Source organism: Tenrec ecaudatus, chromosome 2 (genome assembly GCF_050624435.1).
Source record: "Tenrec ecaudatus isolate mTenEca1 chromosome 2, mTenEca1.hap1, whole genome shotgun sequence".
Taxonomy (NCBI): Eukaryota; Metazoa; Chordata; class Mammalia; order Afrosoricida; family Tenrecidae; genus Tenrec; species Tenrec ecaudatus.
The window spans coordinates 197233387-197254586 of NC_134531.1; the positions used below are offsets into that span (position 1 = coordinate 197233387).

At 38.4% G+C, this 21200-nt stretch overlaps 1 protein-coding gene across 1 annotated transcript; it reads right to left on the reverse strand.

Annotated features, from left to right (window-relative positions):
• Positions 1–1546: 1546 nt before the first annotated feature.
• LOC142440303 (olfactory receptor 2AE1-like) lies at positions 1547–2557 on the reverse strand. The gene has a single exon (XM_075542776.1). It carries the CDS (start codon positions 2555–2557, stop codon positions 1547–1549), a length of 1011 nt encoding a protein of 336 aa, XP_075398891.1.
• Positions 2558–21200: the final 18643 nt, after the last annotated feature.

Genomic DNA, 21200 nt, shown 5'->3' on the forward strand with positions numbered 1-21200 from the left:
TTTTTTCAAGCACAAAGAAAATCTATATCATACCTCAGCATTGTATAAGAAATTATATATGCAGTACAATGAGAGTCACTTGTAGAAAATAATAGTTTTAATGTATTTTTTTAATTTTAAATATGTTTTTAAAATGTCCCTGTATTGTGCAATATTATTCAAGCTTGAAGATCAAATTGGATTGTTTCTTAATGGTAGAGTATTATAAACCCCAAAATGAAAATAATATACATATTATTCTGTAACAAATTTGACTCTAATTATATTAAAAACATTCTCCAACTAAAGAATATAAACTTACAAAGTCTCTATGGAAACAGGATTATTTTGGAATACAGCATCTAATAGTTGAATATTTCTTTACATTTCAATAACTTCTGCATTTAATATTAGGCAAATAATAAGTTTGTGAATAAAAGAGGATGTGGTATAATCGCCCTTCCTTGGCACAGGAATAGAATTAATCATGGAACTAACCCTGAATGCTCTCATACCAGTTTATTAATTCAATTTTATCTCACAAATGAAGCCATAGCACACTCATATTTTCCTATGGTCTGCCACCAGCTATAATTATAATTAAATTCCCAATTACCCAAGAATGTCTACATCTACATGATTTTAATATATCACAACTTGAATGGAACACAGCTGACCTAAAACCAACTGAGATGCTTATTGACAAGTAGCTAACTTTATATAGGAATTTCAGAGGTGTTTTATCCCTCTTTCCAATGACCATTAAAGCTTTTTTACAATATATTACTATATAACACCAAGTTAGTTCATGTCATGAAAATAATATTTTATAAGAAAAAAAATTTACAATTTCAAAGATTAAAAGTAGAGTCTCCCCATTGAGCACACTGTCAACAGCACAACTATTGTCAGAATTGTTGTCAACAAGGAATATTTATTGTGAATCCAACAATGTACTAAACTCAGTGTCAAAATAATGGATATTTGTCCAAGAGAATTTAGTATTTAAAATAGAAGAACCATAAGTATGTGAGTGTACGTGTGTAACAAACCAAAAGCAGGTTGCACACTAAATCATATTAATTATGGGGTGTGTTCTAGAAAATTTTGCACCAAAAAGATAAAAACAAACCACTATATCTTTAGGCTCTGTTTCACAGAATTTTTAAGAATTACATTTTAAATAAGATGAAAATCAATGAATATTTTAAATTTAATGCTTTAAATAAGCAGATCTACTGTCAGTTCACTAACTGGGTTCTAATAATGATTGATTACTTTTAAAGCCCATTGGAAATAAAATCATATAACATAGATAATGGGAAAAATTATTAAATAAGGATATTACAATTTTGCCTAAGTGTCTCTGTATCAACATCATTTAATCGAGGCTAATTATGCTTTTGACAACACTATCTAATAATTCACATTTTATTCTATAAACCAAGAAAGATTTTGTTTTGTTTTTTACACCAAGAAAATCCATCTTTCGACAACTGGATACATTTACAAAATATAGGCCCAAACCTAATTTGTAACATTTAGATATTCTAATTATTGATATACTTTAAATATAGATATTTGCACTTTTAATAATGGATAACTTTAAAATGACCCCTGAACCACACAGGTGTGCAACAGTTCTAATAATAAAATCTTTGAATAGAATTTTCTTCAGAGCCTCTCCTACATCCTTGTTTCTTAGGCTGTAGATTAGGGGGTTTAACATAGGAGTTAGGGTTGTATAAAATACAGAGAGACCTTGGTTTTGTTCTGAGGTGCAAAAAGAACTGGGAAGCATGTAGATGAATATAGTTGGGCCAAAGTATAGAAGCACAACCATCAGATGGGAAGAGCAGGTGGTGAAAGCTTTATTTCGCCCCTTTGAAGAACGCATGTGGAGAACACTGAGAAAGATGAGTGTGTAGGAAGTAAGGATGAGGGCAAAGGGTATGAGAAGAAGTAAAATTCCCATCACTAAAACTACTTTCTCATAGGCTGACGTGTCCTCACATGAGAGCTTGAGGAGTGATGGGAGCTCACAGAAGAAATGATGGATTTCTCTTGAGCCACATCTGGGAAAATGCATGGTATAGGTAGTATGAGCTAACGAATTAATTGCTCCCCCAACCCAGGACACAATGGCCATCTGCAGGCACACTTTAGGGTTCATAATAAGCATGTATCTCAAAGGATTACAAATAGCCACATATCGGTCATATGCCATAAGGGTTAACAGAATACATTCACTGCCTCCCAAAGCTACGTAAAAATATACCTGAGACCAACAGCCAATGTATGAAATGCCTGATGCCCCTGAGAAAAAGTTGGTTAACATCTTGGGAACAGTTGTAGATATGAGGGAGATGTCCATGATGGAGAGCTGGCTGAGCAGGAAGTACATGGGAGTGTGGAGACGGGGATCGATACAGATGAGAAGGATCAGGATGGTGTTCCCTGTGATGGCAACCAGGTAGACAAGGAGGATGGTGCAGATGAGTAATTCAATGTGACTTATTCCAGGGAACAGACCAAAGAGCGTAAAACCTACCACAGAGGTGTCATTTTCTTTCCTCATGTTTGTCTAAAACAAGAACAAAAAAGAGAAACATCAGTGGCCCATATTGTCATTAAGAGTCTCTGGGCTAAAATGAACTGTGCCCTAGATCTGACTCAGAACTGGGAAAGAAACAGATTTTAGTTAACATTTGACCACATCATTAAAAATCATGACCATAAAGGTTGCTTTATTAAATAATGACCCTAAGGAGTTATCTTTTATCTTCTTGAATATATTCATAAAATAGAAAAGTCAAAACATACATAATATTTGGCAGACAGATATTTAAGAATTTGTTGGATGTATTTTAACTCCAGTGGCACTTTTCAATTGCACCACATAATCACCTAACATAGTCCATGGAGGTGAGAATAGGCTCTAATCTGCTACACAGCTGAGTCAGTACACTTACTTATGTCTTCAGCCTGGAAACATTGCGTAACTTGCACCACTCTAAGTCCCTTTGAAATTGATGTTGCTTCTCACATGTCGCCTCAACCATCTGAAGCAATTGACAGTTAATTTACATTTAAAAATTCCAGTGGTGTTTTGTATAAACTATAATTTCTCTCTCCATTGCAATAATACAATACATTCCCCTTCTTTGCAGGATGGCTAGGCAACATGATTATTTTTAAAATTTTAGATCGCTATCCAGAAAAGTCTAATTTTGGAAAGTAAATTCTCTACATTATTTTGGACTGACCAAAGTGGCAGCTATGGTTTATTATCTGACCTGGGAGATTCATTCTCATTGTAGAAGATGATAAGATGTCCTGCGTGCTGACACCAACCAACTCTTATCTTATGCTCACCAAAAGAATTTTATACTGCCCTTTATATTTTTGCTCTACTTTGTAAAATTAAAAACAAAAAAGGTTGGTTTACTCTGATGCTTGAAACTGAGTATTTATTTGTTTGCCCATTAGTCCTATATGAAAAAAGAGGTGGTGGGGTGGGAGGATTCCGTGTATTTTCCACCACACCATTTTCCTAACAATTTAAATCAGAATAATTTCATATTGAAATACTAGAATTATTCCACTTCTTTTTAGATGAATGCACCTGTTTCAAGTTGACTGTCTATTGTAGGTACAATGAAGCTTAGAGAAGGAAAGCCAAAGGGCTCTCAAAAGAAGTAGGAATGAGATAGAGCATCTCCTGGGCAGGACCTGAGATGAGCGATGGAGGCAGCATGGGGCTGTGTAGACCTTCCGCGAATTGTCCTTTCTCCTCCTCTGTGTCCCATGGAGCCTGTGGGGCACTGTTGATAAGCACTGAAGTGCTAAGAGCAGTCAGCCATTCAAATATGCCGGTCATTCCACAGAATAAATATGAGACGGTCTGCTCCCACTTCAGATGCCCTATACAGGGTCCCTTTAAATCAGGATTAGCTTGAGGGAAGTAGGTTTGGTTTGGGGGGGAAGAGGGTTGGGGAAGGTTTGAGCAACTATTAGGTTTAGGATTGCCAGACCCGAAAACCATGTGTTTCCAAACACACTAGGTTACTGTTCATTGTAAGACTTCATGGGTTGCAGGTGGGAGGAGGGAGGGGGAGGATGAGTATAACTAGAAAATGGGTTTCCATCTTGAATGGCATGCTGAGAAATTTGGACCTTATTCCTTTACACATGGAAAGGGACACGGTGCCGTAGAGATTCTTGAGAGAGGGCAGATGGTGAATGAATCAGAACTGTGGTTACAGAAGGTCACCCAGAAACATGTGAGGATGTTGAATTATAAAGAAAAAGTCATTGCCCCCAATATTGTTATTAAACCTGAACTGCAAACACACATGGAAATATACTCATTGATATTCAGTCTGTTTTGTCATTTTATTGGCTTACCTCATTGATGAAAAGGCTTAGAGATAATTTTCATGTCTGGTCATCATTTCATATTCTGGTTGCCCTGGAATATACTGGTTCTTCACCCTAAAGAAACACACGTTACTGCCTCAGGTAAGTGATTATCATCTTCTCATGTTTCCTGTCTCCCTAATGAGGTTGAGTTCCTTGGCTGCATGAGGCTGGCTGCGTATGAGGACAAGTGAGTCATCCATGTGTCATCAAGAGCTTGTGTGCTACCCAGAGTGTCCTTAGGGACTTCTATCCCTCGCCTTCAAGTATCTCAAGTGTATTTTATCAAATTGAACATCCCCAAAATAAGATCTGGTGAAAAACTACTGGCTGGGGATATCATTCCTTCCTCCTACTCTAAAGCATCTTGCAATAATTATGCTGGGAATGCAGACATTGTGTTGTTTCCTGACAATTTTATACCGTTGTCATTGTGGACATCCACAACATAGGAACACAGCCTAGGAAAACACAATTTTGGGCAAAATGTTGTCTGAGAGTTTAAACCTTTACCAAGAAATAAAGTTGAAGAATATCTCTCCTTCAAGTACTAGGGAATAAATCTTTCTTCCTCGACATCAGCAAAGGGGTGTTGACATTCATTGGAGATTAGTAATGATGTATCCACTTAAAATGGCAATCACCTGGGAAAAAACAGAATTGCAAACCTAAAGAACATCTTACACTTCTTTAGTAAATGATGTTGCTTTCGAGTTCATTCCAATTTATAATAATCCAACATACAACACACTGTCCTGGTCCATTCTGACAATCTTTTTTATGTTTGAACCTATTTCTGAAGCCACTGTATTGATCCAGCTCACTGGGGGTGTTCCTCTTTTGTTGATGACCCTGTACTTTACTAAGGCCAATGTCATTCTCCATGGCCCCTCCTGATGACGTTTCCAAAGTACACAAGATGTTCATATCACCCTCATTTCTGTCATATTCTGCCTATGTATCTTTCAATCTGGAATGTGTTGATGTAGACTGTTTATTATATATATATATATATGTTCATTATATTCTTGTTAGCTATAAAATGGATTCTTACTCTCAGAAAACCTATTTGTCTAAGTGGAATTGCCTCGTCAGATTTCAAAGGAAGAGCCAAGTGGTTGTGCTCCGTTAGGGCTCATAAAAATTTTTTTAAAAATCCCTCACTGCTATTGTGTCAGTTCTGATGTAAAGCACCCGTATAGGGCTTACAGGGCATCTAGAAGTGATCCTGTGTTTTCTGAGGTTCAGCTCCCTACAGCAAGACAGCCTCTGCTTTCTCCCCTGAGTAGCTGGTGGGATTGAACTGCTGATCTTGCAGTTGGCAGACCAACACATTTGCCAACACTGGGCCCCCTTTTCTCTGAATAGGGACTAGAATGGTTTCAATCCTCCATTTTCCTTATTGAGCTTCTGAGTGTTCTGACCATTACTGACCTTGATCTAATGAAGTCTTAGAGTATTATTGCAAAGTTTATGTTTTCCCATTTTGTTCATTCAGAATTTTTGGTCAAGTGTTGAGGCTATAAGATGAGATATTTGTAAATGCTATATGTTGTAATAAATCTACTATATTGTCATTATATGAAGTACTTCTTTGTCTCTTAAATATTTAGATTAAAAGTCTATTCCATGTCATATCAAGATAGCCACTCAGGCTTCCTTTTGTCTGTTTCTTGCACAGAGTATTAGTTTCATCCTTTCACTTTCACCCTCTTTGCGTATTTGCTCCTAAAAAGTGGGTCCTAAAGGCAGCACATAAATGAATCATGTATTTGTTTTTAATCCATTATGCCAAAGTTCGATCTTAAAAATGTTTTTATTTATTTTTTATTAAGAATATAAACAGCAAAATATGCACCAAATTGCCAATTTCTATATGTGCAATTCAATGATATTGATAATATTCTTTGAGTTGTGCACTCATTCATACTCTCTTTTTCTGAGTGTCCCTCTCTGTTCACATAAATATATTGGCCCTTTGATTCCTATCTAAATTCTCAAGTTGAATTGGGCAGTAATCTACAAGAGGAAGAAGAGATTAGGAGGACGATAGGGTTTGTTATTGGGAGGGTCACATGTTAAGTAACTTAAACTGTTGAATACAAAATTGATGATCTGAAATGTAATGCCCCACCTAATTCACAATAAAAATATTTTTAAAGCCCACCTTAAAAGAGCATAATAGTTAGGCAAGATAATTATTTTATCAGCTAAACTGGATTATTGCTTTGTTTTAAGAAGGCTTTAGGAGTGGACTTTTTTTGTCTTTAAGATCTAAAGATTATCTTGGGGAAAGTTTCAGGAATTCATTCCAGCACCATGACTCAAGAAAATCTCGAATCCATGAGATTTAAAATTCTTTCCTTTATTTATCCCTTTCTGACTAGGGCTCTTCTAGAGAATCTCTGATCAATATTTTCCATAATGATAGCCATATACGCTGTCTGCCTCATTCTCATTCTCCTTATTTTTTTTGTCACCACAGGCAAATAGAGACTGTTTATTGTGACTGTGATGTTCACTTGCAAGCTTTCAAGTCCTATGGGTTGTTCAGTGAACTAGGAGGTAGAACAGAAGCACTAAAAATGCTATTTGCCCAAGTAACTGAGATAACCCATGAGACTGTGACACCAAATTTCCAAGCCGAGAAGACAAATCCCATGAAGGTTTTGGTCATATATAAGCAGTGTCCTCAGCTACTGCTTGTTGTTATTGTTGTAAATATGTGTATAACAAAATTTGACAATTCATTGTGTTTACAAATGTACAACTTGCTTACAACTACAATCACCAGCTGTGCAACCTAATAAACGGGAGATTTCCATTGCCATTGACCCTCTACTTTCCCACTCTTTTTGATTCCTGTAACCACTAACAAATTTTATTCTTTATACATTGCCCTTTTCCTATCTTTTAATCTGAGTAATGTCGTACAGTATTAGTTCCTTTTTCGCTAAGCTATTTAACTCAGCATAATGTCTTCACTTTCATCTAGTCTCTGCCTTTTGAGTGAAGAATTAATCCATTTACATTTAAGGTAAGAAAAGATTTATATATCTCATTTTGTTATTTATTTGTGTCTCAACTCTACACTGTCTATAGGTCTATATGAATGGGAAATAACTCGATAGTAGTTAGTTTGGTTTCATGGCTATATATTCTTAGTATTTCACTTCCACTAATACAGCAATTGTATTTTTTTAAGTTACCTTAGGTTCTTGTATTAAATTTTTTAAAAGTTTCTTCTCCTTTTCTTCTGCATGTAGTCAATTTCTATCTATCTACATACATATTTTTGTTCTTATAAAGATAACATACAGCATGTTAACTTTATACGAACCTAATTTAACTTTTAACCTAGTTAATTTTAGTAACATACAAAAATAAATGTTCTAAAACTTACTATGGTGATGACTGTACAACTCTAATTTATGAGATTGAACTTTTGAATTATATGTTATGTGCATTAAATGCCAATAAAACTGTTGAAGAACAAGTACATAATATTACTTCCCCCCATCCACACATTTACATTGTTTCAATAATTACATCCCTATAAATCATATACCCAATAATATAAGTATATACTTATTTTAAGTCTTCCTAATTATAAACACTATAATTATACATCCAAATCCATATTGGATAGAGCAAAAAGAATCAACCAAAAACACCATAGGAGTAGCATATATATTTATCCATGAAATTACTTTTAATTGAAATATCTTTTTCTCTACAACTTTGAGTTATCCTCTAGATTTATTTTTTTCCTGGGGCCTTTTGTTTTTAATCGTTTTATTAGGGAATCATACAACTCTTATCACAATCCATAAATACATCAAGTGTGTAAAGAGCATTTGTACATTTATTGCCTTCATCATGCTCAAAACATATGCTCTCCATTTAAGCCCCTGGCATCAGCTCCTCATTTTCCCCATCCCTCCCCGCTCCCCTCTCCCTCATGAACCCTTGATAATTCGTACATTATTATTTGTCATATCTTGCACTGTCCAACATCTCCCTTCATCCACTTTTCTGTTGTCCACCCCCCAGGGAGGAGGTTAGTAGATCCTTGTAATCGGTTCCCCTTTTTACCCCGCCCTCCCTCCATCCTCCTGGTACCGCCACCCTCACCACTGGTCCTGAAGGGATCATCTACCCTGGATTCCCTGTGTTTCCAGTTCCTATCTGTACCAGTGTACATCCTCTGATCTAGCCAGATTTGTAAGTTAGGATTGGGATCATGATGGTGGGGTCGGCGCGGGGGTGGAGGGGGGCTGAGGGAGAGGAAGCATTTAGGAACTAGAGGAAAATTGTATGTTTCATGGTTGCTACACTGACCCCTGACTGGCTTGTCTCCTCCCCGAGATCCTTCTGTAAGGGGATGTCCAGTTGCCTACAAATGGGCTTTGGGTCTCCACTCCACACTCTCCCCCTAATTCACTACGCAAAGATTTTTTGTTCTTTGATGCCTGATGCCTGATCCCATCGACACCTCATGATCTCACAGGCTGGTGTGCTTCCTCCATGTGGGCTTTGTTGCTTCTGAGCTAGATGGCCACTTGTTTTCTGGTGACCTTTTTTTAAAATTTCATTTTATTTATTTATTTTTGTAACATTTTATTAGGGGCTCATACAACTCTTATCACAATCCATACATATACATACATCAATTGTATAAAGCACATCTGTACATTCTTTGCCCTAATCATTTTCAAAGCATTTGCTCTCCACTTAAGCCCTTTGCATCTGGTCCTCTTTTTCCCCCCTCCCTCCCTGCTTCCCCCTCCCTCATGTCCCTTGAATATTTATAGATTGTTATTTTGTCATATCTTGCTCCACCTAGAGTCTCCCTTCACCCCTTCTCTGCTGTCCGTCTCCCAGGGAGGAGGTCACATGTAGACCCTTGTAATCGGTTCCCCCTTTCCAACCCACTCACCCTCCACTCGCCCAGTATCGATTCTTATAGTATTCCTTGTAGGCCAAATTCCACTGTAACAAACACTCTCTCTTTATGTTTATTTTGAAATAGGATAGTTAGTTTTTTTAAGTAGAGAAATAATATTTCACTGGAAAACAATTTAAATCAGTTAGTATAAAAATGTATGATAAATACATGTTATTTTTCCTTTAACGTGTTTAAAAATTCTGACTCTGAAATGTTTTCACAAAAGATTAATTGAATTTTATTTACATATATATGTTCTAAAATTTATCTTTGACAAGTGGATTTATTTGGTTTATATTTATTGTGATTTCTTATCTCCAATTCTTAATGTTTATTCAATTAATTTGAGTTTTGCTTAAAGATCTATTTCAGGGGTGGGAAAAGTCTGACCTGTAGGCCATATAAGACCAAGAAATCATCAATACCAGCCAACAGCACAAACCTGGCCAATGAGAAACCATTCCAGATATCACACTGGGGATGGGTAAATTAAATATATAGAAGGTTAAATATAAGGCTAATTTTCAAGTTGGTAGGTTTCAATGTCTTGCGAATAGTGTTATGTATATCAAAATGGCCCTTTGGCAGTAAAAAGACTCCCCTCCTTGGTCTAAGTGTTCTTATTTCTAAAACTAATGTTTTTTGTTTCATTGTGTCCCTTGTTATGAGTAATGCATTTTCAGATAATTTTTCTAGTTATCATAGAAAAGTCTAAACTTACATAGTTTATGACTATAACTATTACATGGATATAAAAACTTACTTAGCCTCAAATTTTCTTGTAACTGATTTTTTAAGAATAAACAAATGGATAGATTTTATTTATTTAAAATACATCACTTACATAGGCAAATATATAATAGATATCAATAGTGAAGTAAAATAATATTTGTCAATGAGGTAAATATTTATATTTAATAAAATAAAACACTATAAGGAAATAGAAGACAAATAAAAAGCTGATATAGAATAACAAGTACTATAACAATGTTAATAGATAGCCCAATAATTAAACATACACAATTATTTGACAGAGACAAACAATTTAAAATTATATAAAATTACACATATGTTGCCTGTGAGACAATTGCTTTAAAGCTGAAGGAAAAATTAGGTTTCCTTCTAGTCTTATGGATGGATATTCATCCACCCTTGTGTATATTTGGTTTATGCACCGAACCTACTCATTAAAATAGCATGGAAAAGTGTGACAGGAGAGAGTAAGTGCTTGCATTGTATTGAGACTGACTTTCCAAATTTATACCAAAATATGGAAAGCATAAGTATACTTTCAGCCAAATGTGCAAAAATTAGAACTTGGACTCAAGCCTGTTAATTATTCAATAATACATTATCTGGAATATAATGCTAGACACCAAAGAAAAAGAACAATAATTCTGAATTATTTTTCCATAAACAGTTATTCATCAGATAGGGAGAACTGCAGGACAAAAGTAGTCACTTATTGTTGCTGGCATGTGCTAGAGGCATCTCTGATTCACAGTGACCAGAAGCAAAATAGAACAATCCACTGCCCAGTCTTGCACCATCCTCATAATTGTGGTGATGTTTGTAGCAACAATGTCAATCATCTTGCTGTGGGTCTTCCTCCTTTTCATTCCCCTTCTACTTTACTAAGCATGATGTCCTTTTCCTGGAACTGGTCTTCCTGATAAAATGTTCTATGCATGTGAGATAAGGTCTTTCCACCCTTTCTTCCAAAGAGCACTAGGGCAATACTTCTTCCAAGATAGATTTGTTTGTCCTTTCAGCATCCATGGTTCAATTATTCTTCTTCTCCAACACCACCGTTCAAATGCATTGATTCGTTTTCATTCCTCCTTGTTCAACACCCAACTTTCACATTCATATGAGGCCATTGAAAATATCATGGCTTGGTCAGTTAAACCTTAGTCCTAAAAGGAGCATCCCTGCTCTACAACACTGTAAAGAGGCCTTGTGCAGAATAGTTGTCCAAAACTGTGTTATTTGCTCTCTTGACTGTTGAGACATGAACATTGTGGAACCAAGATGAAATCCTTCAAAACTTCCATCTTCATTTATCATGATGTTACCTATTGGTCCATTTGTGGTAGTTACATAATCTATTGTTGATTTGAGGATTAAGAGTGGAGAAGGGGAGTCTAGCCTGTCAATCTTGTATAGCCAATGAGGCCTCTGTGTGGGCATGACCTTCTGAGATTTCTGGGAACTCCTGTATTCCTCCCTACAGGTGGGAGACACTCTCTCAGTTGACTCCCTGGGAGACATTGTAGATGACAGAACACATGGAACTACCACAGTGCCCTGAGCTGGAGAAACCACATGGAGACCCCTGCCAGAACTAAGATGCTTACAACACCACTGGATCTACGGGACTTCCCACCCACTGGCCTGTGATTTCCCTGCATTCAGCATCAATGCGTGTGTTTTGTGAGTTGGAAGAGAACTTTATAGATTGGTGTCTGACATAAAGGCTAATATCAGAATTAGGGACTTGATCTGAACTGGGCTGGGATGTTTTCTCAATGTTCAATTGCTCTTGTATATACAGCTCTTCCTTAAACACATAGGAGAGTCTATGAATTTGTTTCTCTAGTCTACCTAGACTAACACACAAGTTGTGACAATATCTGTTTTCTTTTACATTGAATTGCAATAAGTATTGAAGGCTGCAATCCTTGATCCTCATGAGCAAGTGCTTCAAGTCTTCTTCACCTTCAGAAGTAAGGTCATGTCATTTTCAAACCAGAAGCTATTAATAAGCCTCCTTCAATCCTAAAGTTTTTCTTATTTTAACCCAGCTTCTTTGATTGTACAACATACAGATTGAATGAGTCTGGTGAGAGACTTCAACCCTGACAAACACATTCTTGATTGTAAGCTATGCACTTAATTTATGAAACTATGCAGAATTCTCTTGTTCGGGAGGATCAAGGGTAAGGTTACGTAAAGAAGAGGTATAGCTGTAACACAGGTGGGGACGGAGCATGACAGTGGGGCAGGAGGAAAGTCAAGGGAAATAGAGGAAGGAACTAGGAGGCAAAGGGCATTTATAGAGGTCTAGACAAAGACATGTACATAAGCAAATATATATATGAGGATGAGAAATAGATCTATGTGTCTATATTTATAGGTGTAGTATTAAGGTGGCAGAAGGACCTTGGGCCTCTATTCAAGCACTCCCTCAATGCATGAATAATTTCTTCTATTATGTTGGCATTATATGATGCTCAACCTCCTGACACAACTGTTGAAGCCAAAGCAGATGAACAAGTAAATGTGCTGAAGAATGCTGATGGTGCCCGGCTATCAAAAGAGATAGTGTCTGGGGTCTTAAAGGCTTGAAGATAAACAAGCGGCCATCTAGCTCAGAAGCAACAAAGCCCACATGGAAGAACACGCCAGCCTGTGTGACCACGTGGTCCCGAAGGGATCAGTTTTCAGGCATCAAAGAACAAAAAATCATATCATTGGCTGCACACTTCCATGATACAATCGCTGAGGACAAACGGGTGCATAAGCAAATGTGGCGAAGAAAGCTGATGGTGCCCGGCTATCCAAAGAGATAGTGTCTGGGGTCTTAAAGGCTTGAAGGTGAACAAGCGGCCATCTAGCTCAGAAGCAACAAAGCCCACATGGAAGAAGCACACCAGCCTGTGTGATCAAGAGGTGCCAAAGGGATCAGGTATAAGGCATCATAAAAAAAAAATCTTACCATAAGAATGAAGGGGGAAGTGCAGAGTGGAAGCCCAAAGCCCATTTGTCAACCCCTGGATATCCCCTCACAGAGGGGTCTAGGGGAGGAGATGAGTCAGTCAGGGTGCGATGTAGCACTGATGAAGAATACAGCTTTCCCCCAGATCCTAAATGCTTCCTCCCCTCCCAACTACCATGATCCAAATTCTACCTTGCAAGTCTGGATAGAACAGAGGTTGTACACTGGTGCATATAGGAGCTGGAGGCACAGGGAATCCAGGGTGGATGATACCTTCAGGACCAGGGGTGTGAGGGGAGATACTGGGAGAGTAGAGGGTGAGTGAGTTGGAAAGGGGGAACCAATTACAAGGATCTACATATGACCTCCTCCCTGGGGGATGGGCAACAGAAAAGGGCGTGAAGGGAGACTCCAGATAGGGCAAGATATGACAAAATAACAATCTATAAAGTATCAAGGGCTCATGAGGGAGGGGGAAGCAGGGAGGGAGGGGGGAAAAAGAGGACCTGATGCAAAGGGCTTAAGTGGAGAGCAAATGCTTTGAAAATGATTAGGGCAAAGAATGTACAGATGTGCTTTATACAATTGATGTATTTTATGTATTGATTGTGATAAGAGTTGTATGAGCCCCTAATAAAATGTTTCTTAAAAAAAGAACCAGTTTTTTACTGCAGTGATTCTTTGCACTATTTTCTTGTTTTGCCACCTGTTTATCTCCACCCTGATTTTGATTATTTCTTTTATTTTGCTATTAGAGGGATTATTCTGTTGACTCTGTTCCAATTGTTGGAGGTTTATGATAGTATATTGACCATAAGTCTCTCTTCATTTTTCATATGTGCATTTACCACTATCAAACATCCTTTGATAACTGCTGTATCAGTTTTGGTACATTGTATTTTCATTCTCATTAGTTTCTAAAAAAGTCTGAATTTCATCTCTAATTCGGGTCAGAGCCCATTCATTTTGAAGAAGAAAGTGGTTCATCTTCCAAGTGTTTGCTCTTACTTTTATCTTCCTTTTATTGATTCCCAGCTTTATGATGTGATAGTTGGAGAAGGAAGTCTGAATAACCTCTATATGTTTGAAATTACTCAGCTTCTAATTATGTCCCACATGTGGTCTATTTTAAAATATGTACCACGTGCACTTGAAAAAATATGAACTTTTGTATTTGGTTAGAGAGCTGTAAATATGTCTACCCGGCTGAGTTTCCTAATTGTGCAATTTAGTTCTGCAGCCTCTTTGTTGAGCTTCTTTCCCATTGATCTATCTTTCTTGGAGGTGGTGTATTGAAGTCACCTGCCATGGTTGTCAGACCTGTGATCTCTGTTTTCATATTTTGAATAATTTGATTGATGAATTTTGAAGACCACTCATTGGGTATTTATATATTTATTGTGCTTTCTGGTTCCTGATCTACTGTTTCCTGGAGCATTATATAGTGCCCATCCTTATCTCTTTTTAGGACTTGCACCTGGAGGTCAATTTTGTCAGAGATTAGGATTGCAATAGCTGATTTTCTTAAATTGCAATTTTCTTGATATACTTTACACCAGTCTTTGATTCTCAACCTAAATTTTTTCTCAGAGCTTAAGATTTTTTTCTGAGAGTATTTTTATCCTTGCACACAATAGATTGATGGATTATGTTTTCTAATCCAGTCTGCTTACCTTTGTTTTTTAGTGGGTGAGTTCAGGAGACCACTGACAGTCAGAGTTATAGCCATCTCTGGATTCTTTTTGATCCTCTCCTACCTTGGGTGCTGGATATTTTCCTGCCTCCCTCCTTATCAGTGTATTGTGTATGTGTGTGGTTGGGGGAGAGGGGTGGGATTCATTCTTGCCTTCTTTTCACCATTGGGCCACTGTTATCTTGGAGGTTGTTTTCAGTGTGTTGACTTCTGGATGGACTTGCACTATGTGATGGTCTCTTGTTTGTGCTCTGTAATTGTTGGTCTTCTGTCCAAAGTGATTTGTCAAGTTTTTTGTTAGGGTTTGGTTTCTTTTAGCATATTCTCTGAATTTTTCCCTGTCCAGGAAAACTCTTAACTTTCCTTCTATTTTGATGGATAGTTCGGCGGGATAGAGAATTCTTGGGTTGGCATTATTATCTTCCAACTTTCTACTCTCTCCTTTTCTTCACAATACCTGCTAATAAATCTTAGCACATTGTTATCTGAGCACCCTTTTGGGTGACTGCCTCTTTTTATCTAGTTGATCTTAAGATTTTCTGTTTTTCCTCAAAGTTGGATAATTTGACTAACATGCCTTGGTGAATTCTTCCTGCAGTTCAGTATAATTGGTGTCTTCTCTGTTTCCTGAATGATTGACTGGTTTTCATTCATTGTGTTGGGGAAGTTTCCTTCCTGGAATCCCATTAGTATTTTTGTTGCTGATTTCTTTGTTGTGTCTTGTTCTTGCATCCCAGTTATTCAAATGTTGTTCCTCTTCCTAGCACTGCTTATTGTTCTCAAATTTTCTCCAGCTTCTTTAATTGTCTTGTTTGACTGCCTTTTCCATTTGTTGAAATCTGCATGACTATCTTCTAGATCTCTGATACAGTTCTCCACTTCTCATCTGTTGGTGAGGTCTCTTTTCTTGTTCTTTGATTCTGTTGCATTGTCTCTTAACCCCTGTATTTCCCTTTGGTATGCGGACTCTATCTTCTCTATTATTTCATCGTTTTCCTGAATTGAATCCCTCATATTTAGTATGACTCTAAGCAGCGTACTCAAGATTTCATTCTATGGCAGATCATCATCTGCTTCTTTTATGAACATTGTTGGGTTCAGGACTTACTCCAGCATTGCATTGTGTTTCTCTTGCTTTCTTGTAGAGGTGGTGGATGTGAACTGTTGTCTGAGTGTCATTTTGGAGGAGCTTGGTGCCATTTCCCTGGGTATGTCTCTCTGGGAGCCTAGTGAGAATGGATTTAAGGATTACCTGTAGCCAACTGTGCTGGGGCATCGGGCCACTTCTTTATCTCATTTTGTATTTACTCTCTCCTTAGACAGCCAGGATTACATATTTGGGGGTGATCCTCTCAGGGATCTTGTTTGGGGCAGTTGTGGGCAGTGATGGTAGTGCTGTGCAGGCTGCTTGATTCAGCTCAGGCTGTGATAACTAGAATTGCTAGACTTGGGCCACTCAGGCTGCCCAGGTGACACTAACAGAGGGTCATAGGCTGGCTGTAGTCATGTGCCCAAGCAGGAACCTATGACCTGAGCTGCATGGGTTGGGCTGGCCTGCTCTGCTGGCTCCACAGTTCTAAACACAATTCAGGCATCAGGGTGGATTAGGGTATGCCACAGCTGTAGATCTCTACCAAACACTTGGGACCCCAGAGGAATACTCACTGGCAAATGGCACTGAGGTGGCCCCTTTGTTGTGGACTTCTGCACAACTGTGAATGATCAGTTTCTTGTGTGAGGGCCCTGAGTGGAATTAGGTTATTGTCATGGATGCCCAAGGGAAGGGGGTTTCTGAGCATGCTCTGAGGATGGAAATCTGAGTGGGGTTCAGCAAACAAATTGCTTACCTCTCTGGAGAGGCATAGGCACTTCTTCAAACTCTGCTGCAATCTTCCAGGGCAGAAATTTGGAAAGGCTACATGCCAACTCACTGAGTGTGGGAGTCTGGCACTGCTTCTCCCTCAGCTGTCCATTGTGAAGGCAGAAACAGGAAGGGCTATGTGTCAACTCAATGAATGCCAGGCTGGGGGAGGTAGAGGCACCACTGTGAACTCTGCTCCCTGCTCTGTGGGTGGGAATTAGGAAGGACAATCCACAAATGCATGGATAGCCAAGCAGGAGGCAGAAGCACTGCTGGAAACTCCACTGCCAGCTCTGAAGGTGGGAGCTAGAAAGTAGCTATCTATCAACTTACTGGGTGCTGGGCTTGGAGAGGCAGACACACCACTGCAAACTCTGCTGCATGCTCTAAGGGCAGAAATTAAGAGAGCGGTATCTGCTGGCTCACTGAGTGCAGATCAGGGGGAAATATCACAGGTGAGCTCTACTTCACTTTCCATGTGTGGAAATTGGCAATGGAGGCCTGGAAAGAATCTCAGTGTGCTGAAAAGTGAGCTCCTGAGTCTAGATTCCCAGTACTGGCTGTCTCATCTCTTGATTACCATACCTCACTCATGGAGCTTTTGGGCGGGGATCTCACTTTGCCATATCTTCCTGGAAGTTCTCCTAAAATATTTATTTTAATTATTTGTGAATTACTGATGTGTGTAGTTATTGACATCTGTGTTAGACTAGGTCAAATAGAGAAACAAATCCAGGGATACTCGTGTGTGTAAAAGAAAGCTTTATATTAAAGAGTAATTGTACATTAAGAAAACATCCCTCCCCAGTCCAGATCAAGTCTACAATTCTGATATTACTCCATATGTAGATATTAGTCCATAAATTCCTCTTTAGACTCACACAGCCATGCAATAATGTTGAATGCAGGAAAATCACAGGCTAGTAAGTGGAAAGTTTTGTGTATCCAGTGGTGTTGGAAGCATCTCAGTGCTGCGATAGATCTCCATGTGGCTTCTCCAGCCCCAGGGCTCTGGCTTTATCAGTATAGCTCCGTGTTCTCATCAACAGGAAAACAAAGCAGGGAGTATGGGTCTGGCCTCCAGTGAGCTATTTATCTCCATAGTGCCTCAAGATGAGGTCATCAAGCTGTGACCTGATTGACAGGCTCAACTCCACCCCTTCACTTTTAATAATATCAAGGTGACACCAGATTATGTAACTATAACACCATCTAAGTGTTGCTTTTGCTGTGTCCCCAAGGTTTAGCACGTGGTATTTTCACTCTCATTTGTTTCAAGTAGTATTTTGATTGCATTCTTTATTTCTTCATTTTCTAAGTGTTTCTTAAGTAAAATAGGTGCTAAATTTTCAATTTTTTGAGCTTGATCATTCCAAAGTGGATTTCTGACTAACTGGCATTGTTAGCTGAGAAGAGGGTTGATATTACCTCGGTGTTTTAAAATTTATTGATGCTGGCTTTATTGCATTGTTGTTAACAGCCTAATTGGTAACCCCTAAGCAATCAGGGTTCCTGAGTCAAAAACAAGGCACCAAGAATTGATGGAATGCAAATTGAAATGTTTCAACCAGGAACTGAAGCACTGGAAGCACCCGATGCTCTATGTCAGGAACTTTGAAAGACAGCTATTTGGCCAATTGCCTGGAAGAGATCTATATTTCTTCACATTCCAAAGAAAGGCAACCCAACAGAATGCTCAAATTATAGAACAATATCATTGATATTACATACAAGTGGCTGTAGCTATACAATGACAGGGAGCTGCCAGATTCAGAAAGGGCATTGAACAAGAGACATTGTTGCTGATGTCAGCTAGATCATGGCTGAAATTAAAGGATACAAGAAAAATATTTACTTGTGTTTCTTTGACTGTTCCAAGTCATTTGACTATGTGGATAATAACAAACACTGGAATGGCTTTGAGAAGAATGTGGATTCTGGAACACTTTATTGTGCTCATGTGGAACTTGCACAAGTATCAAAAGACAGTTGTGTGAACAGAACAAGGGAACATTGCACGCTTTAAAATCAGGAAAGGTGTGTATACAACCAGGTTGTATCCTGTTACCATTCATATTCAATGTATATGCAGAGAAAATAACTAGAAAAGCTTGATTATAAGAAGAAGAATGTGGCATCAGCATTGAAAGAAGGTTTATTTACAATCTGAGGTATGCGGATGTCACAGCCTTGCATGCTGAAAATCAAGAGGACTTGAAGCACTTGCTGAGGAAGATCAAAGATTGCAATCCTTAATATTAATTACAATTCAATGTAAGAATACCAAAATCTTTACAACTAGACCAATAGGGTACATCATGATGATGGAAAAAAATGCTGTTGTCAAGGAGTTGGTCTTCTGAGCATCCACAATCAATGCTCATGGAAGTAGCAGTTAGATGAACAAATAATTGAATACATCTACTGAACAAGACTTCTTTAAAAGTTTGAAAAGCAAGTAAATGATTTTAAGAACTATGGTGCCTGTGGTATTTACATAAGTTCATCTCAACTTGAAGATATATAAAACTTTAGGGGTGGGATTCAACTGTCAATCAGGACACAGCCTGATGGTGCCTTCTTGTGGGTGTGACCTTCTCACAAGGAAGCCCTGGAGACCTTCCCCTGTCTCTAGGTTCACTTTCCTGTTGGCAAGCCATTCTCAGACCTGCCAGAGCTCTGGGATGCTTCTAACACCATTGGATCCACGTGACTTTGCACCCACCGGCCTGTAATCTTCCTGTATCTGCATCATTATATGTGTCTGCGTGAGTCTGAAGAGGTAATTATGGACTAGCATTGAACTTATGAACTTGAATTGGACTAGGTTGTGATGTATTCTTAATATATAATTGCTCCTTTATATAAAGCAATTTATTTTATCGTAATATATAGAAACAAATCCAGAGACACTAATATATGTATATGAAAGAGATTTCTATCCAGAAGTACTTATACATCAAGTGAAAAACCCAATCCAGTCTAGATCAAGTTCATACGCCAATACTAGTCCACATGTCTGATACTAATCCATAAGTTTCTCTTCAGATTCATGCAGTCACATGTAATGATGCAGAAAGCGGGAAAATCACAGGCTGGTGGGTGCAAATTCTTATGGATCCAATGGCAGTTGCTGCATCAGAGGGCTCACAAGTCTCCGTGTGGCTCTCCAGAAGGATGGTGAAAGCAGAGAAAGCAAGGTGATGTTCTCAGGATCCTCTTTATGGGAAACCACACCCACAAGGAGGCATCATTAGGCTGTGACCTGATTGACAGGCTGAACTCCAGCCATTTACTCTTAAATATTCAAGCTGACACGAAATTATCTAACTACTACAGATCTTTCTTATATATCTTATTTATCTCTGGATCTGCTATCTAGTCAACTAGGCCTAACAGAATGCACCTTACCCAAGCCATGGTATTTTCAATGGTCTTATATGCATGTGAAAGTTAGACATTGAGTTAATAAGATCTAAGAAGAATTGATGTGTTTTAATTATGGGGCTGGCAAAGGTTATTGAAAGCACCATGAACTGCCAAAGATCAAAAAATATGTCTTGGAAGAAGTAGAGCTAGAATGCTTGCTTCAGAGGCAAGTATGGGGAGACTTCACATCTTGCATTTTTGTATATGTTTTTAGTTGAGAACAGTCCCTGGATAGAGACAGCATGTTTGGCAAAGTAGAAGGGAAGTAAAGGATGTAAGACACTTGTCAAGAAGGATGGGCTACAACAATGACCTCAAACATATGAATGTTTGTGAGGATCACACAGCACCAGGCAGTGTTTGGTTCTATTGCTCACGTGGACACTATGAGTCAGAACCAACTTGATGGCCTCTAACAACAACAATAACGCATTTTTCTGCTAATCTGAAGGTCAGCACTTCAAAACCTACAGCTGTACTGTTGGAGAATGATGAAGGTTTCTACTTGCACAAGGAGTACCAACTCAGGAACCCACAGAGAAGTTCTATCCTGTCCTATAAGGTTGCTTTGAGTCACAATAGATTCCGTGGCAGTGAGTTAGTAAGTGAGGGGTGAGGGGGTGGGAGGTGGGCAGGGCAGAAAGCATAGTCATTAGAACCAGAAAGTTAACATTGTTTCAGTCTTAAATAAACCTTTGCATTTTCTCAATGTTTCAGTGTCTCATAGAGCATATGCCTATTTCACATTAGTCTCCTACAAGGCTTCCATGTTTATTTTTCACGATCTTGGAAATTTTGAGATGTATTGATCAGTGATTTTGATGAATGATCTTCAATTAAGGAATGACTGATGTTTTTTTAATAATAGTTGCTTTTTTGTGAGGCCTCATTGAGTTGGTTCCAGCCCATAGCAACCCTATGCACAGTATAAGGAAACAATGCGAGGTCCAGAAGCATCTTCACAATTGTTCCTAAGCCAGAGCCTATTGCTGCAGCCATTGTGCTACTTCATCTCACTGAGGGCCTTTCTCTTTTCTGATGCCCCTCACTCTACCAAGCATGATGTCCTCTAGGACTGATGTTTCCTGATGGCATAGTCAACGTATATAATATGCAGTCTTGCCAGCCTTACTTCTGAGGAGCACTCTGATGT